This window comes from Camellia sinensis, chromosome 6 (genome assembly GCF_055761805.1).
Source record: "Camellia sinensis isolate YWXY chromosome 6, ASM5576180v1, whole genome shotgun sequence".
Taxonomy (NCBI): Eukaryota; Viridiplantae; Streptophyta; class Magnoliopsida; order Ericales; family Theaceae; genus Camellia; species Camellia sinensis.
The window spans coordinates 19,133,282-19,153,634 of NC_138966.1; the positions used below are offsets into that span (position 1 = coordinate 19,133,282).

General features: G+C 38.1%; 1 protein-coding gene and 1 long non-coding RNA gene across 2 annotated transcripts; one reads left to right on the plus strand and one right to left on the minus strand.

Moving 5' to 3' along the window:
- Positions 1 to 1,751: 1,751 nt before the first annotated feature.
- LOC114267871 (epi-neemfruitin B 7-O-acetyltransferse L7AT) lies at positions 1,752 to 3,951 on the plus strand. The gene has a single exon (XM_028208946.2). It carries the CDS (start codon positions 2,199 to 2,201, stop codon positions 3,522 to 3,524), a length of 1,326 nt encoding a protein of 441 aa, XP_028064747.2. The 5' UTR covers positions 1,752 to 2,198; the 3' UTR covers positions 3,525 to 3,951.
- Positions 3,952 to 7,995: 4,044 nt separating this feature from the next.
- Positions 7,996 to 17,960, minus strand: LOC145792244 (uncharacterized). The gene is made up of 3 exons (XR_014331629.1): positions 17,752 to 17,960; positions 8,167 to 8,271; positions 7,996 to 8,064 (listed from the first exon to the last, which is right to left on the minus strand). It is a non-coding gene; the product is annotated as an uncharacterized LOC145792244 (long non-coding RNA).
- Between the last annotated feature and the right edge of the window lie 2,393 nt (positions 17,961 to 20,353).

Here is a 20,353-nt window from a genome sequence, read left to right on the forward strand (position 1 = left end):
TCTAAACTCGTGGTTACAAACCACGAGTTCACAAAAAAAAAAATTTTCCCTAAAAGCGTGGTTAAAAACAGCGAGTTCAGAACAAAATTTTTTTTTGATGAAATCGTGGTTTGTTACAGCGAGTTCAAAAGAAAAAAAAAATTAATTAAAATCGCGTTTTGTAACCGCGATTTCTTAATCAAAATCGCTTTTCGTAACTACGAATTTAAGATTTCCCAACTTTCACGCGAAACAGGTAGAATATGTTGAAATCGCGATTGTGAACCGCGAGTTAGCTTATTTTGGGAATTCTTTGAAAACTAGACTTAGTTTGGGAATTGATTTACTATTTTAGCTTATTTAGGAAAATGCCCCCTTATTTTTGGCTAAGTTTTTGGAGCTCTGATGGCATATAAAAAGAGGTGAAACAAGGCATATGAGGGGTGGAATGAAAATTAGGCTATGAGTTGAATTTAATGGTGCAAAAATGAGGTAAAATGGAGTTATGATGAGGGAGATATAAATGCTTGAATATGTGAATTTGAATTTGAAAATTTTACTCAAAAAGAGAAATTATATTTTTGGCCAACTTTTAGAGCTCCGACGGCAAGTAAAAATATGTAGAACAAGGTGTATGGAAAATTGAATGAAAACTAGGCCATGAGGTGAATTCAATGATGCAAAAATGAGGCAAAACAGAGTTACAACGAGAGAGATATAAGTGTTTTACCATGTACGTTTGAATATGAAATTCTATCTAGATTTTCGTTAATTTAATATGATAGAGATGAACGGAGGGGCCAAATTGAAACACAGATGAAATTATAGGATTTAATTTGTTGAAATTGAAATTGAAATTTTGGGATTTAAATTGAAAAATAAGCGAAACTTTGAGTTTTTTTTTTTTTTTAAACCCTAAAAAAATTCCAAGTTTTGAGCATTGTAACAAATTAAATTCAAAATTTTTAATTTAGTCAATTTAAATTTTTAAATTTTAATTTGTTTTCAATTTAAATTATTTATTTATTTTTATTAAGTAAATCGATGAAAAAAATTGGTATTTTAGTTATTAAATTCAATAAAAAGTATATTTTTAGACATTTTATGTGTATTTACATTTGATTAAATGACATACAAACAGAATTTTCTTACAAATTTTATTCTTATATAGAATGAGGTGGTTTTTTTTGCAATTTTTATATTTTTAATCAAAACACTTACCATTGTCTTCATTATTTTACAAATGACATTCACACATCATTTTGAATGTGTTTTTTGTTTAAATTTTATGTTTGTAAATCATAGCCTATTTTTTAGCAAACACCAAAAAGTTGTTTTTTTCCAAAAAAAAATGTGAAAATGATTGGTATTTTTGAAATTGTCACAATTTTGAAATTCAAACAAAACCCCCCTTTCAGCTTTAATTTGCAACTTGTGTTAAAATTGACTGGGGCTAAAAACTGAAGGGAAAAATAAAAATTCAACTGCTCCTATTTGACGTGTCTAATTATAGCTTGTAACATAAATTCCGTTTTATGCTGTGTTTGGTTGGGGGATTTGGAGAGGGATTTGGAAAGGAAAATGGAAAAGGTAGGTGAAATGTGAATAAAACATGCTTATATTTCACATTGTTTTACACACCTTTTCTATTTTTCTTTCCAAATCCCTTCCCAAATTTCCTAACCAAACACAGCATTAAAGTAATCCAAACTTTAAGTCAAGCGTGGGGCTAAAAACTGACTGGGGCAAGAAGTTGGTCTCTGGGGCCAAACTTTAAGTCAAGCGTGGGGCTAAAAACTGACTGGGGCAAGAAGTTGGTCTCTGGGGCCAAAAACTAATACGTTAATTAATGCCAGAATTAAATTAACTGGGCTAATTAATCCCTTGGCCCCAGTCAAGCGCGGGGCTAAATTTAATTAACGCAGAATTTATGTTACAAGTTAACATATTAGTTTTTAGCCCTAGTCAATTTAATTAACGTATTATTGAGCACACGAGTGATCCCTAAGCTTAAATTTAATTCTAGCATTAATTCTACATAGTAACTTAAAATTCTGGCATTAATATCAAATTTTCGGCTTCGATCCTAGTACGTTAATTAAATTCAAGCTTTCATTTTTACAAGTTCATCTTCATTTATATAGTCTTGGTGCAGCAAATTATATAATTCAAAACCAATTTTCCATAAAAGTTTATACAGTAGCTTTATTGCCTGAGTCATGGCTATTGAAGTCACAGTCATCTCTACAGATACTATCAAACCATCTTCTCCAACTCCACACCACTTGAAAACCCACAAGCTTTCCTTCCTAGATCAGCTCCATCCTACTATCTTTAGTCATGTAGGACTCTTCTATCTCATGGACAACCTTGATGTTTCCGAGGCGGTCACCGAGTTAAAGCAATCCCTATCGAAGGCCTTAACTCTCTTTTATCCCCTTGCGGGAAGAATCAATGACGACCAACTATCCATTGATTGCAACGATGAGGGTTTGTATTTCTCTGAAGCCCGGGTTAATTGTCTTCTCTCAAATTTCCTGCTAAAGCCTGACCTCGACTTGTTGAATCATTTTTACCCGTGCCATCCCACGAAAATCGAGCCCTATGCAAGAATTCACCCGGTTATGATTCAAGTTAATGTATTTGATTGTTCCGGGATTGTCATTGGTTTGTGCCTTTCGCATATAGTTCTTGATGGTATATCAACTAGTACATTCCTCAAAGGTTGGGCTGCTTGTGCTCGTGGTTGCGTTGAAAGTGTACGTCCTACTTTCAACGCGGCTTCTCTTTTCCCGCCAAACGATCAACTTCCAATGGACTCGATAACCTTCTTGGCAAAATCCATGATCAAAGTGGGTAATTGTGTGACGAGGAGGTTTGTCTTCGATTCCTCAGCAATATCAACCCTCAAGAGTAAAGCTGCTATTGGCTCGGGCGTGCAGTACCCGTCTCGTGTTGAAGTTGTGACCGCGTTCGTATGGAAATCCACAATGGCCATTTCCAAAGCGAGCTCTGGTTTTCAAAAGCCGTCTTTACTATCCCACGCAGTCGATTTACGTAGAAGAATGGTGCCACCATTGCAAGAATACTCCATAGGGAATCTTCTTTGGATACCAAGAACACAATGCGCAGTCCACGATGTGATAGAGCTACCTTCTTTGGTTGGCAAATTGAGGGAAACGATCAAGAATATCGATGGAGATTTCGTGAAGAGACTACAAGGGGGAGAAGGGTTGTCGATGATTTCGGAGAATGTGAAAGAGATGGTTGATCTGTGCTCCGGCGGTCCGGTGGACTACTATGGGTTCACAAGTTGGTCCAAGTTTGGGATCTATGAGACTGATTTTGGGTTTGGAAAACCTGTGTGGCTTAGCAGTCACAAGATAAGTGGGCCAATGTTCATGAATTTGGTTCATATGTTGGAAACAAGAGAGGGTGATGGGATTGAAGTGTGGATTACATTGGATGAATCTGAGATGAACATGTTAGTAGGTGATCAAGAGTTTCTTGCATTTGTCTCTGTGGATCCAAGTCCTATTGATTGATCAGCATCAGTAAATTGAAGGTGGTACTAATGTATCTTGTTTGGTCAGTGATTTGTGAAATCAGACCACCATGGAAATGGATTGGACAGGAGAGAAGTTTTCTCCAAACAATAAGTCTAAGTGCACATAAGCTGGATACAAAACGTGATACAAATGTCTCATAAGGGGTAGGGCCTGCATCATATGGGAGTCATACATGAGATCCACCCTTTATTAGTATTTGTGTTTCATTTTGTGTTTAATTTTTGTGTTCCCAATATTACTGTTCTCCTAATATATATATATATATATATAGTGTATGGTTTGATATTGAACTTATTTTAGCACATGAAAAGATATATATAGTGTATGGTTTGATATTGAACTTATTTTAGCACATGAAAAGATATATATATATATATATATGAAATTGAACTTTTTGTTCAAAGTGTTGACATTTCATATTGGATGCAGATGATATTTAAGACACTTCTATTTTGATATATCTCTTTGAGCTTCAAATTCAAAAGGTATATGATTATTGCACTGCATGATACCGAACAATACTTCCATGTGAGATGATGAGATATGTTGAAGTGTGACTGCATAAGCAACCCATTGTTTGATTTTGCATTTGTAAATGAAATGAAAGGATTTAAAGAAAATTCATTTTTGTGTTTTTAGAGTTACTTGAAGTTAAACGAAATCATCTCTATTTTCCCTCCTCTATTTTGGTTTCAATAATTGAAAAGAAAAAGTAAATAGTAAATTACACTCACCCTAAACCCTAAAATGTAGACCACCATTGCTCTACAATGCCATCACCACACAACCTACATTTTGCCACATCCGCTACTATACCACCACCACACAACCACCACTTTGCCATTTTACCACATTCACAATCACCTCCAACGTACCATTATTATTGCCACCCTTACCATGATTATCACTGCCCACCACTATTACAACTAATTTGGTTGTCATCATCCAATAAGTATCGTTATTGTTGTCATTATCACCATCACTCAATTACCAACACTATTACTACCATCATCAGTACCGCCCCTATCGCACCACCAACATTGCTAAGTCGCCTTCATGTTTCATTTGTGTAGTAAATTATAAAGTAATAAAATTTTGTTTGTCCAATAAATTGTACATATAGATAAGCACAAGACTTGGAACAAAGAAATAAATACATGAATATATACATTTACATTAAATCATTATCTTCACAATTATATAAACCATTTAACAAGTTACTTCACAAAGCATTGTACAACCTAATTTAAAGACATTTGAATTGCACGTAGTTACCACTCCTAATCGCTACCACACTTTAAAGAGTGGAAGAGAGAGAAAAATCTCACAATTTAAAGACTGGAAGAGAGAAATAAATCTCAAATTTCTACTTCTTGTATAAATAAATAAATAATAATTAATTAGATGTTTGGCATACAACTAAAAAACACATTTTTTTCAATTTTTTATTTTTATTTTTATCTTTAATGAGCTTTTTTCAAACTTATATCAATTATTTATTTTTACTTTTCAGGTTTGTAGACAACTAAAAAGGGCAAAAAAAAAAAAAAAAGGCTGAAAAAATCTAGAAAAAAGTAAAAAAAAAATTCAACTGTTTTTTGCTTCTTCTTTTTTCTTTTATCCTTTTTGGACTAGTTCATTTTTTTTAGTCCGTCTAGTTGATTAGAATTCAAAAGTTTAAAGTTCTTTTGAATTTTTTTTATAAAAAAATTACTGGAAAAGCTAACTCAAAACACCCAAATTTTATTAATAATAACAAATAATTTTGTAAATTAAAATTTAAGCAATTATTTTTTAATTGGTTTAGTTTATGCACCAAAAAATTTATAATAAATCCAAAATTAATAAAAGATATTAACCTATAACATTTGGTGTAACTTTTAAGAAAGTAAAGTTTGATAGATATGTATATATATATATATATTTATTATAAAAAAATAATAAAATATTAATAAGTTAGTAAATTAAATTACTGCTATAGGATATCAAGTGGAACATTGGATTTTTAACTTTTTTACTGTACCAAGACATGAAGTTTGATGGGTAAAAAATAGATGTTACAACACTGTTCTTCATTATTATTATTATTATTATTTGATATATAAAGTATTCTGAGTTAGCCTATGGACATTAAACCAATCAGATCTTTGAAAGGTGCAAACTCAAAATTCCAACTATTCTTCTTATTTCTTAATAATGACTCTATTTTGCAAATTATTTTTGTATCCTAAATAATAACAATAATTTACACTACAACAAATTTGAAATTTAAAGACGAAACAAATTTGTCCCAAAATATATATATTTTATCACCCAAACTAATTACGACGAAAATTTTTTATCACCCATTTTGTCGCCAAAGCCTCATCGCTAAAGGGTTTTAGAGACGAAAAAACAATTTCGTCATTGAAAATGATAAATTTGTGACGAATTTGTTGTCTCCAATACGCTCTGTTGGGAACATACTTGCAAGTAATTAGCGACAAAATATTTTGTTATTAAAGGAAGAAATTAGAGACAAAAGTATTTTGTCATAAATATAAAAAATAGAGAAGAAATAATTTTATCACATTTAATATAAACGAAGACGAAAATTTTTTGTCAAAGAAGTTATTAATAGAGATAAAAACAAATTCATCATTAAAAATGATAAATTTGTGACGAATTTTTTTGTCTCCAATACACTTTGTTGGGAACATACTTATAAGTAATTAGCGATAAAATATTTTGTCATTAAAGGAAGAAATTAGAGACAAAAGTATTTTCTCATAAATATAAAAAATAGAGACGAAATAATTTTGTCACGTTTAATATAAACAAAGACGAAATTTTTTTGTCAAATAAGTTACCAATAGAGACAAAAACAAATTCATTATTAAAAATGATAAATTTGTGACGAATTTTTTTGTCTCCAATACACTCTATTGGGAACATACTTGTAAGTAATTAGCGACAAAATATTTTGTCATTAAAGGAAGAAATTAGAGACAAAAGTATTTTCTCATAAATATAAGAAATAGATACGAAATAATTTTGTCACGTTTAATATAAATGAAGACAAAAAATTTTTGTCAAAGAAGCTACCAATAGAAACGAAAACAAATTCATCATTAAAAATGATGAAATAATGTCAAAAAAAATTCGTCACACATTGAGGGTAATAGTGACAAAATGTGACAATATTTTTAGTCATGACAAATTCATTTAGCGATAAAATAAAGAATTCATGACAAAATTAATCATCCACCTAAGCCAAATAAGAGATAAAAAAACCTTCTTTAGAGATGGAAAATTTTGTCAATAATTCCATAATGTTTTTTTCCACATTATATACCTATTTTATCAAAAGCTAAATTCTAGTTCAACAAATATAACCATGTTCATGTTGAAACCTGTTGAATATAACAATTTCATCACAACTTAACCTAACATGTGATCAACACATTTACGAATTAACAAAATGAAAATATTCATTCATCGTTACAAATAATTTCATCCTAATACAACAAAATAGTGAAATATCCACAAAATAGCCAAAAGTTATAACTTGTTCAATTCCACCAAACATCCAACAATAACTAGTGCAACTCCACAAAGTATGTGTATCCTTATCAAACAAAAATGAACATTCAAGCAAATTATATCATTGTTGCACGTCAAAAATGCCTCTCCAATCCAATCTGCAAAAAAATAAATTAAAAGCTTTAGTAATTAATCAATTATACAAAAGATTAAAAACATTAGTAACTCATCAATTTACAATTAGATCAATTATACAATTTATCCGTCTAACAGACTTTTTTCGAGATTATGAGAACAAAAAATTAATTTTAAGACTAATTCACAAATGATGCATCCCATTAATGTGTCGTAAGTTCATACAACTTATATTGGTTCCTCCTAAGGTGTTTCTATTGGTTTCTATACAAATCTGTAGTTGTGTGATAATTTAGCATTTCGACGGCCTTTTTTGAAGCTTTAAGTATAGAGAAAAAAAATATTTTTTATACTAATTCACAATTAATACATCCCGTGCACCTGTACAAATTGGATGTCATATGCATGTTTCCATTACTTCCTAATTCTTCAAACATATATTCTTTTATAAAATTTGTTATATTAAAATTAATATACTTTACCAAAAAGTATGTCTACTTGTGGATGAGTCTCCTCCACTTTCAAAGTGTCCAGTGAATCCTTTGGTCCTCAAAAAGTTGACAACATCAGCCATTATCTCCCCTTGTTTCTTTTTACCCTCTTCAAGATCTTCTATTTTATTGTTCTGCATTTGTATTTGTTCCTTCTGTGTCTCTATTTGCATCTCAACGCGCTTCACATAATCATTTGTTTCAGCATATATGGTAGTGGTCTTCCTAATAGAGGATAAAGGTCTCATACCAAGTCCATTTACATAGCCAGACCTTGGCATTAGGACTTTGATTGACAACTCTTCTGCAGTCAAAGGGGTTGATCCCGGCTGTGAGAGGTGATCAGCCTGTGTCTGTATCATATTTTCCTATCAAATATAAAAAAATTAATTAATTATTAGAAAATTAAATAAGATCATAAAAAATAGTATTCTAAAATTTTGTTAATAAAAATTGCAATATATACTCACATAATTACACTGAGCTTGAGATGAGATCCACTCATGTGTTTTCTCATTATAGTGAGTTTCCTTGTACAACTCTGCTAGATCAGGTAGCATCTTCTTTTCTCGTGCCTAATTTGATAGGCCAAATTATAGCGATCTTGGGTTTACCCTTGTTGTATAGTGATCCAGACTTGTGTCTGTAGATGTTGGTAGTTGACTATCATCTTGTTTGCATCCTCTTTACTTCATATTTGAGTTATGGGATGTGTTGGGTGGGTTTGTTTCAGGTTGGTTGAGTTTAGAAACCAAAACTAGTTGCCCAGATCTTTGGCCTGTCCGCTCGAGCGGAGATGTTGGCGCTCGAGCGTGGAATACACCCATCCAGTTTTTTGTTGTGCAGTGTTGTACGCTCGAGCGTAGGGTTGGGAGCTCGAGCGTAGGTCTGGTTCTGCAAGAGTGCTGAGCAAGTGCATTCTGCGCTCGAGCGGGAGGTTGGCCGCTCGAGCGTAAGTCTGTGAGTGGCCGCTCGAGCGGGGTGTTTTACGCTCGAGCGGGAGACTGGGTTAAAGTCCCGAATTTGTGCCTTTTCAAATCACTTTTTGCTTTCTCTTCTCTCTCTTACTTTTCCAAAAAGCCATTTTCAGAGCTTCTCACTCTAAATCGGCCCTTCTCTCTTAGATTTGATCTAGTAAGGATCGTTTACTCACCTTGTGTCTTCACAAAAGTTGTGTTGATCGTCGAGAGCTTCCTTTTGATCTGAAAATTTCGAGGTTTGGAGCATTTTGGTTTTGGTCTTCATCTCCTTTGGGGCTCCGAATTTGAGGTAGGGATAACCTACTCCTCTCTATGGGTTTTGTCTTTAAATTTTGGTATTTTGAGATGTTGGGCTTGGTTTGGTAATTTTGTGAAAGTTTGGGGCTTTTGTGTAATTTTACAAAAGTTGGGGTTTTATTCATAATAAACCTAGATGCATGTTTGGCATGGAAAATGGAATTAATGTTGAATCATTGATGAAAATGGGACCTAAGGGTTGAAATGTTAATTATGAGAATTGACCTAATTACATTGTTTAATTAATTGGGATAATTAATTGAGAGGAATGAAGGAATGAAATGTTGATTGAATATCCATTGTGCATTTATTTTCTATTTAGAAATAACTGCTTTGGGCTATCGGTGGAGGATAGTCGTGATTGTTGTAGACAATGCTTGATGATTAAGTAAACTGAAACTAATCAATGAAATGTGTCATGGAACTTGACGGTTGATAGAATACATTAATTATATGTATTGTGTGATTGTATATAGAACCTTTGTGTTTGTATACGTTATGTGTAGAGGAGGAGATAGGGGATGTACTCCGCGGTTTAGGGGAAGATAGGGGATGTACCTCTAAACCGGATAGGTATTGGGAGGAGATAGGGGATGAACTCCGTAGACAGAGCTCATATGCTTGTCTAGAGAAGTAAAGATAGAGCTCATATGCTTATCTTTGTGAAGTGTGGATACAGCTTGTATGCTTATCTGTGGATATTGTTGATATACATATCTGTTGTAGAATGTGGATACAGCTTTTATGCTTATCTGAATGTGAGATATAGTTTTTATACATATCTGTTGAAAGGATGATAGAGCTGACATGCTTATCTGTTGAAAAAGGGAAAATGAAAGGTAACTTAGACTCATAAGTTGTAAGACATAAATATGAAATTTATGTGATTGTATCAGTGTTAGCCATCTATCAATTGCTAATGTTTTAGTCATTGTTCATGGTTGGTTTAGTGTATTTCTACTGGGCTGTGGCTCACCCTATATGGGAACATCATTTTCAGGTACAGGAAGCATGCCACCTCCAAGGACATAGCTGGGAGGCTAGAGGCGGACATGTTTTGTTGTTTTACTTTTGATGTATTACATGTAACTTCAAGCCAAGGGCTTAATGTGTATCGAGTTAGTACTCTTTGTTGTAACCAAGTGTTAACTTGGAAAGCTGTAAGCCCGTAGGGCATTTTGTTATGATGTTAACATGTAATACTTATGTAATGAGACGCTAATGAATAATAGAAGGTGGTTTGTTTATACGTCAACGCATGTCTTGTTTGATGGGATTAATGTTATTATTTTGAGGGCGTTACAACTTGGTATCAGAGCGTACCGGGTTCGAATACTTTGGGTACGTGGGAAGTGATTAGTATCACAATGGGTTTGTCTCGCTTGATAGAGACTTAGATGTAGTATCGTATGTGATGTGCTTAAATGCTAACATGCTTATGTGATTATGTGGGTATGGGATTTAATTTCTAGGATGTTGAGTGGATCCTGGAGTTTCTGGAAGTCTTGTTGGAAAAGCACTTGATCAATGCTGTTTCTAACCGGAACTCTAGTAACGTCTCGGGACTATCATTATCCGGAAATGAAATTCGTAAGTGCTTATGTGTTTATGTGCTTACGTGGAGTGAATTACAGTTGTCCATGCATGAGGACGTGAGTGTTTAGTTTTGGCACACTTATGAATGTGTTAACGTTCTGTGTTGCCTTTATTAGGATGTAAGGACGAGGAAGGGGTGCTAGACGTGGTAGACCTGCGAGGCAGGAAGCACCGTTACAGGGTGAGATTCCGGCAGTGCAGGAGGGAGTTGGTCAGGCCAATGTGGCCGAGCCAGTAGGTCAGCAGGCTATGGGTGCCTTGGCCAGAGAGTTAGCAGGAGCTTTGGGTATTCTTAGGGCTGAGAATCAGGCAGCTGAGATAGGGCCTTCCTTCTTGAAGAGGGAGTTCTTTCGGTGTAATCCGGACGAGTTTATCGGGGATCCTAAAGAGCCGCTTAAGGCAGACGAATGGCTCGAACAGACAACGAAGACGTTTGAGATGCTTGGCATCGAGGACGGAGCATTGAAAGTGACCTTGGCATCCTTCCAGCTGAAGGGAGATGCGGGTCAATGGTGGAAATACGAGAAGGCTCGTGTTGGTGGGACTTGGGAGGCATTTGTGAATGCTTTTCAGGAGAGGTTTTTGTCTGCAGTAGCTAGAGAGAAGCTGAGGGATCAGTTTAGCCGGCTTAATCAGCAGGGCTTGTCAGTGGCCGAGTTTGAGGCTACTTTTACCAGTCTGTCCAGGTTTGCACCGGAACTGGTGGCGTCTGAGGAACGCCGTTGCTATGAGTTTGAGCGGAAGTTGAGGCGGGGCCTCAAGTTGAGAATTGGTGGGTCTTATATTCGAGAGTATAGACACCTAGTGGATGCTGCAGCTCATATGGAGCTTATGATGCAGGAGGAGGATGAGGGTCAGAGAGGCTCCAAGAGGAGCCAGGATAGTCAGAGTGATGGCAGGAGGCAGAGGGGTTCTAACCCTCAGCAGTCGCAGGGTGGTGTTGCTAGATCGACCTTCCCAGTGCCGAGTGCAGGCTCCGGGAGAGGTGGTCAGGGGGATTTCACCTGTTACAAGTGTGGCCAGTTGGGTCACAAGGTTTCAGTTTGCCCGCAGAAGGGTGGGGGTCAGAAAGCTGCTTCTTTTTCAGCTAGACCGCAGAGTCAGAGTTTGGGCAGGGGGCAGCTCTTGACTTGTTATCAGTGTGGACAATCTGGGCACATGAAGAGGTTTTGCCCACAGTTGAGTGCCACTTCGGGAGCGTCTGGTTCTAGGCAGACGCAGGGTTTTCAGCCAGCTCAGTCTGTGCAGGCCTCGAGGGCCAATCCGGGAGCTTCGTCATCCCAGTCTGTGCAGCAGTCTTTTGCTCCGAGAGGTGAGCAGGTAGACCAGGGGCCTACGGGGCGCGTGTATGCTGTTACCGCGCAGGATTTAGTACCAGCTCCATCAGTAGTGAGAGGTACTTTTCTGTTTTGCAACTCGGTTGCTAATGTGTTGATAGACACGGGTGCATCTCATTCTTTTGTATCTGCTGCATTTGCATCTGTTTTGGAATTGGAGTTAGCACAGTTAGCATCTCCTATTTGTGTGGTATCGCCTTTGGGTGGTGAGTTGATTCTGAAACAGGGTGTTAGAGGTTGTGATATAGAGGTCGCCGACTATAGGCTTCCTTTTCCGTTTGTTGTCATGCCCATGAAGGGTTTTGATGTTATTTTGGGTATGGACTGGTTATCGTCATACCGGGCTGTTATTGATTGCTACCGCCAGAGGGTTACATTGTGTACCTTGAGCGGGGAGTGGTTCCATTTCTTGGGAGACCGGGTTGGTAGTGTTTTGCCACCGGGGTATGATTCGCGAGGGCGAAGTGAGCTTAGTGGTTTACTTGCTAGCTTTGAGAGTAGCGAGTGTGTTGAGACTCGGATTGTGTTGCCGAGGGTGGTTTGTGAGTATTCGGATGTTTTTCCCGAAGAACTTGTTAGTTTGCCACCTCACCGGGAGATAGAATTCTCTATTGATTTAGTGCCGGGTACGGCGCCGATTTCTATGGCACCTTACCGTTTTGCTCCAGCAGAGTTGGTTGAGTTGAAAGTTCAGCTCCAGGAATTGCTAGATAAAGGCTTTGTTCGCCCTAGCGTTTCACCGTGGGGAGCGCCGGCCCTCTTTGTTAAAAAGAAAGATGGTGCCTTGAGATTGTGTATTGACTATCGGAAGTTGAATCGGGCTACGGTTAAGAATAAGTACCCTATGCCCCGTATAGATGATTTGTTTGACCAGTTGAAGGGTTCCCGTTGTTTCTCTAAGATAGACTTGAGATCGGGTTACCACCAATTGAGGGTCAGGGATGAGGATATTCCGAAAACGGCATTCCGTACGCGGTATGGCCATTACGAGTTTCTGGTGATGCCATTTGGACTTACCAATGCACCGGCAGTCTTTATGGACTTGATGAACCGGATTTTCCGGGAGTTCTTAGACCGATTTGTGGTTGTCTTCGTGGACGACATCCTTATCTATTCGCCTTCTGAGGAGGAGCATGAGGCACACTTGAGAGTGGTGCTTGAGTTACTTAGAGCCCATAGGCTGTATGCCAAGTTTGGGAAGTGTGAGTTCTGGCTGGGGGAAGTCAAATTCTTAGGCCACGTGGTATCCGGGGAAGGGGTGTCTGTGGATACATCCAAGGTTGAGGCAGTGCAAGATTGGGCACAGCCTAAGAGTGTGTTTGAGATCCGCAGTTTTCTGGGATTAGCTGGGTATTACCGTCGGTTTGTGAAAGATTTCTCCAGGTTAGCGTCACCGTTGACTAGACTGACTCGGAAGGGAGTCAAGTTTGTGTGGAGTGAGACTTGTGAAAGGTCATTCCAAGAGTTGAAAGTTAGATTGACCACCGCTCCGGTGTTGATTATTCCGGAGAGAAGGTTGGGTTATGCGGTTTATTGTGATGCCTCACGAGAGGGTTTGGGTTGTGTGTTGATGCAAGAGGGGAAAGTGGTAGCTTATGGCTCACGTCAGTTGAAAATACACGAGAAGAATTACCCCACACACGACCTAGAATTAGCAGCTGTGATCTTTGCCTTGAAAATCTGGAGGCACTACCTTTATGGTGAGAGGTTCGAGGTATTCTCGGATCACAAGAGTTTGAAGTATCTGTTTACACAGAGAGACTTGAATTTGAGGCAGAGGAGATGGATGGAGTTCATCGAGGATTATGATTTTGAGTTACATTATCATCCGGGAAAGGCCAATGTTGTGGCCGATGCCCTTAGTAGGAAAACCATTAGTGATGTAGCTTGTATAGCCATCCGGGAATGGGAGATGTTGGAAGCGCTTGGCGAGTTTGATTTGCTACTGGGCGAATCTGTCGAGGCTGCGGCCTTGTTTTCTGTTGTTGCGCAGCCTACACTTGTGATTAGAGTGTTAGAGGCACAGAGAGGTGACCTTGAGGTAGAATCCCTCCGAGAGAAGATCTCCAGTGGGAACGTTGAGAAGGGTTTGACGGTGTATCCCGACCTGAGTGTGAGATACCAAGACCGTTTGTTTGTACCGGAGTCTTGCCGAGAGGAAGTACTCCGAGAGTTTCACCATTCGCGCCTTGCGGTGCATCCGGGAGGTACTAAGATGTATCAGGATTTGGGTCGCCAGTTTTGGTGGCGGGGTATGAAGAGAGATGTGGCTGTTTTCGTATCGAAGTGCCTTACTTGCCAGCAAGTGAAGGCCGAGCATCAGAGGCCAGCGGGTTTGTTGCAACCCTTGCCTATTGCCGAGTGGAAGTGGGAGCATGTCACTATGGACTTCGTTGTAGGTCTTCCGAGGACTCAACGGGGTAGTGATGCTATTTGGGTGGTTGTAGATCGGTTGACTAAGTCGGCGCACTTTATTCCTATGCGCGTGAGAGATTCGGTGGATAATCTTGCCGATTTGTATGTTCGGGACGTAGTGAGATTGCACGGGGTCCCAGTGACGATTGTCTCAGATAGAGACCCTCGTTTTACTGCTAGGTTGTGGCAGAGTTTGCAGAGTGCCTTGGGCACTAAGTTGACCTTTAGTACGGCTTATCATCCTCAGACTGACGGGCAGTCCGAGCGTACTATTCAGATCCTCGAGGATATGCTTCGGGGTTGTGTCCTGGACTTCAGTGGGACGTGGGAGAGGCACTTACCCTTGGTGGAGTTTGCCTACAATAACAGTTTTCAGTCTAGCATCGGTATGGCACCGTTTGAGGCCTTGTATGGCCGACCGTGTAGGTCTCCAGTTTGTTGGGCCGAGGTGGGTGATGCACCTTTGTTGGGTCCGGAGTTGGTGAGGGAGACGACGGAGAAAGTTGAACTTATCCGTAGGAGGCTTGTTACAGCCCAAAGTCGACAAAAGAGTTATGCCGACCGTAGGAGGAGGCCTTTGGCGTTTGAGGTAGGTGATCATGTCTTTCTGAAAATATCACCTAGGCGAGGCCTGATGAGGTTTGGGAAGAGTGGGAAATTATCCCCTCGGTTTATTGGTCCTTTTGAGATCCTTGAGAGGATTGGCGAGGTTGCTTATCGGTTAGCCTTACCGCCGCAGTTGTCCGGGGTGCATGACGTGTTTCATGTGAGTATGCTTCGGAAGTATGAGCCAGATCCATCACATGTGCTGGATTGGAGCGATTTAGAGGTAGATGAGGATGCCTCGTATGAGGAGAGACCGGTTCGGGTCTTAGATAGGCGGGATCAGGTCCTGCGTGGCAAGACCATTCCTTTGGTGAAAGTCTTGTGGAAACATCACGGAGTGGAGGAAGCCACTTGGGAACGTGAGTTGGAAGTCCGTGAGAAATATCCGGACTTGTTTATTGATATGTAATCTTGTATTTGAATTTTACATTTTGTTGAACTTAAGAGCTTTTATATATGTCTTAAGTTGTGAAACATTGAGAATGTTTTGATTATTGGTAGTATGTTTTGGAACTTGCCTCATATGGAAGTTGAATGTAACATCATATCTGTTGAACATATTGTTGAAATTGGAAGGATAATGCATAATGTTGATGCATGTTGAAAGTACATATGTTGTTTACATATTGTGATATGTCTCTTGTTTAAGGGATGGGATGACCGGTAATGGGTCGAATTGTTGAATGTTAAAATATAACATTGTTTAAAATGGAAGAAAACTTGTTTTGAAAACTGGTGCTTAATTTCGGGGATGAAATTCTTTAAGGGGGGGAGGTTATAGCGATCTCGGGTTTACCCTTGTTGTATAGTGATCCAGACTTGTGTCTGTAGATGTTGGTAGTTGACTATCATCTTGTTTGCATCCTCTTTACTTCATATTTGAGTTATGGGATGTGTTGGGTGGGTTTGTTTCAGGTTGGTTGAGTTTAGAAACCAAAACTAGTTGCCCAGATCTTTGGCCTGTCCGCTCGAGCGGAGATGTTGGCGCTCGAGCGTGGAATACACCCATCCAGTTTTTTGTTGTGCAGTGTTGTACGCTCGAGCGTAGGGTTGGGAGCTCGAGCGTAGGTCTGGTTCTGCAAGAGTGCTGAGCAAGTGCATTCTGCGCTCGAGCGGGAGGTTGGCCGCTCGAGCGTAAGTCTGTGAGTGGCCGCTCGAGCGGGGTGTTTTACGCTCGAGCGGGAGACTGGGTTAAAGTCCCGAATTTGTGCCTTTTCAAATCACTTTTTGCTTTCTCTTCTCTCTCTTACTTTTCCAAAAAGCCATTTTCAGAGCTTCTCACTCTAAATCGGCCCTTCTCTCTTAGATTTGATCTAGTAAGGATCGTTTACTCACCTTGTGTCTTCACAAAAGTTGTGTTGATCGTCGAGAGCTTCCTTTTGATCTGAAAATTTCGAGGTTTGGAGCATTTTGGTTTTGGTCTTCATCTCCTTTGGGGCTCCGAATTTGAGGTAGGGATAACCTACTCCTCTCTATGGGTTTTGTCTTTAAATTTTGGTATTTTGAGATGTTGGGCTTGGTTTGGTAATTTTGTGAAAGTTTGGGGCTTTTGTGTAATTTTACAAAAGTTGGGGTTTTATTCATAATAAACCTAGATGCATGTTTGGCATGGAAAATGGAATTAATGTTGAATCATTGATGAAAATGGGACCTAAGGGTTGAAATGTTAATTATGAGAATTGACCTAATTACATTGTTTAATTAATTGGGATAATTAATTGAGAGGAATGAAGGAATGAAATGTTGATTGAATATCCATTGTGCATTTATTTTCTATTTAGAAATAACTGCTTTGGGCTATCGGTGGAGGATAGTCGTGATTGTTGTAGACAATGCTTGATGATTAAGTAAACTGAAACTAATCAATGAAATGTGTCATGGAACTTGACGGTTGATAGAATACATTAATTATATGTATTGTGTGATTGTATATAGAACCTTTGTGTTTGTATACGTTATGTGTAGAGGAGGAGATAGGGGATGTACTCCGCGGTTTAGGGGAAGATAGGGGATGTACCTCTAAACCGGATAGGTATTGGGAGGAGATAGGGGATGAACTCCGTAGACAGAGCTCATATGCTTGTCTAGAGAAGTAAAGATAGAGCTCATATGCTTATCTTTGTGAAGTGTGGATACAGCTTGTATGCTTATCTGTGGATATTGTTGATATACATATCTGTTGTAGAATGTGGATACAGCTTTTATGCTTATCTGAATGTGAGATATAGTTTTTATACATATCTGTTGAAAGGATGATAGAGCTGACATGCTTATCTGTTGAAAAAGGGAAAATGAAAGGTAACTTAGACTCATAAGTTGTAAGACATAAATATGAAATTTATGTGATTGTATCAGTGTTAGCCATCTATCAATTGCTAATGTTTTAGTCATTGTTCATGGTTGGTTTAGTGTATTTCTACTGGGCTGTGGCTCACCCTATATGGGAACATCATTTTCAGGTACAGGAAGCATGCCACCTCCAAGGACATAGCTGGGAGGCTAGAGGCGGACATGTTTTGTTGTTTTACTTTTGATGTATTACATGTAACTTCAAGCCAAGGGCTTAATGTGTATCGAGTTAGTACTCTTTGTTGTAACCAAGTGTTAACTTGGAAAGCTGTAAGCCCGTTGGGCATTTTGTTATGATGTTAACATGTAATACTTATGTAATGAGACGCTAATGAATAATAGAAGGTGGTTTGTTTATACGTCAACGCATGTCTTGTTTGATGGGATTAATGTTATTATTTTGAGGGCGTTACACAAATATTCAATAAATAAAGCTAAGAATCTAATATAATTCTGAAAGTGCAAGAATGCGTACCAGTTTTTCTACTCTAACAGGGATTGACCTAGAACCACATCTATGTTTTGTATACATCCTTTCTCTGTTCGCGATGTTGCCCTTTGATTGTTCTTATAAGGAAGAATGACCAATATAACAATGAAATGTATCATTAGTAAGACAAATATGTTGGCTTTTGATTGTTCTTGTAAGGAATAATGAACCAATATAACAATGAAATGTATCACTAGTAAAACAAATTTAATGCTTGATAATAAAGAAATTGCGTTGTTCCTCTCTATCATTTTCTTATGTATCATTTCAACTTAAAAGATATTTCAAATTATTCACTAGTTTCATTCAATTCTTTGAAAAATATATTAGAATACTTGTTGAGATTTCATCATAAGATGGTTTTTGTCACGACTTAAACCCGCCCCTATGGGTTTAGTACCGTAACTGGCCAGTAATCCGAGATTACCGAAGGCCTGCTTAACAGTAGAACAGTAATACAAAGTACAGGGGCTGGCAGAAGCCAATACAGTAAGTAAACAATGTCCAATGAGCTGTGAGTCTGTAAGCAAAAAGAATTTTCATACACATATACATGAACAGTACAGAACAGTATGTATAACATCTACAGTCGATCAGGACAGGGACTTAATCCCTGTTATACAGTACAGTACAGCAACATTCAGTCAATACAGTTATACAAAATAGATACAGAGACAGACGAGGAAATTAAAACACCCCTAAGCCATAACTTGACAGGCTCGGAACCTCGCAGTGAGGCACAGTGGTTGGCTTGACAAAACTGGAGTTACCCCAACGCTTCTAACCACGGTCTGGTGCCTATACACCTACATATATATATGAGCAGTGAGCTAAAGCCCAGTGAATAACGTAATGCGTAAAGAGGTTAAGAATGAATGTCCTTACAGTAATGAAAACAGTTCGTTAATGTAGTATATCAGTCATTCAGTCATATGTGGTACATCCATTAGCATAACAGTACAGTAAACAATAGGTCTTAAAAGACCGAACAGTAAATGATGGCCATTAATCAGTAAACAGCAGTGGTTTCAACAAGGGAACCGACAGAGATCTCTGTAACAGTAACAGTAAACAGTAGTTGCTAAGGATGCCACAATACAGTTCAGAATATAGGACATACATTCATTCAATTAACAGTATCAGTTCAGAAAGCAGTACAGTTCAATTGTTCAGAAGATAATCATTTTGAACATATCTTTACACAGTTGTTACTCACAGAGTTCTGGGCTACAGTAAAGCTAGAGAGCGTCCCCAGTCGCCAATCCTACACAGTTACAGATTGAACACACACTAAGCTACACAGTTGGGAAAGATAGTAACTTAATCCCTAATTTGCCACGGTGTGTTCTATATCTATATCCTCATTAAGATGTCTTAAACTAGGCCTGAGAATGCCTAGGATGGGATGAGGATGCAAAGATGCATTCAAAAAATATTTTCAAAATTTTCAGAAAACAGATGTCTCGCTCGAGCGTAGACTTTCACACTCGAGCGTTCTGCAAAACAGGGCAAAAGTACTGGATGTGTGAAAATCACGCTCGATGGGCGCTCGATAGCCGCTCGAGCGTGAGACACAAGGTCCCGCTCGAGCGTCAATTATTCTGCTTAAGCGGACATCAAAACAGTGCAAAGTATTGGGAGCACGAATTTCCCGCTCGAGCGCCACTTCCCCTGCTCGAGCGGGAGTTCAAAATCTGGAAATTTCCAGATTTGAACTTCCAAGCTCAAACCAAGTTCAAATGCATTAAAACCAATTCCTTTGGGCCCTTTTCCCTGGAAAACATTTGTAAATACATAGAATAACATGATTCAAAGCTCAATTTGTAAAATCAATGCCCAAAAGGAAGATCAATTCAACTCAATTTGAAACCAATTTTCATGAACATAATTCAAACATAACATGCATGAATTTAAACTATTTCAAAGCTTCAATTTCATGCTCTAACGAGTCAATATCTTCAAAGACAAGATGAAATCATGGTCTACACTCAAAACATGGACATGCATGTGAGGAATTATGGACTACAACCTCAAAACTTCAATATATATACATGCATGCAACACTTAAGCTCTAATACAACAATTTGAGCCATAAATTGGCTCTAGACTTCAACTTTGCTCAAAACCATGCAAGAACAAGCTTAAACACAACAATGAGAGGTTGAATTCCCTTACCTAGGTCTCCAATACAAGGTGAGGAAGCTTAATTTGCAACCTATATTCAAATTCTTCAAGCCAATGCACAAAATCAAGTTGAATTCATTCCAAACCTCTCACTCTCCTCTCTTGGTCGGCAATACAAGGAAAGAAGTTGATGAAATGTTGTGTTGAATGTATAATAAAGCTCAAATATGTTGCCTAAGTGGTCCGCTAAGTGGCATGTTGGTAATTAAGCCAATTATTGTAATTTAACTCATTTTAATCCAATTTAATCATACCAAATCACATTCTAGATAAATACACCAAAAAATCATATAAATTCCAATGAACACAAATCATCAATCAGTTTCAGATTCGGCCGCCGATAAGGCCTTCAATTCGCAATTTAAACACAAAGGCATGAACAGATAATCAAACAGTCAACAGA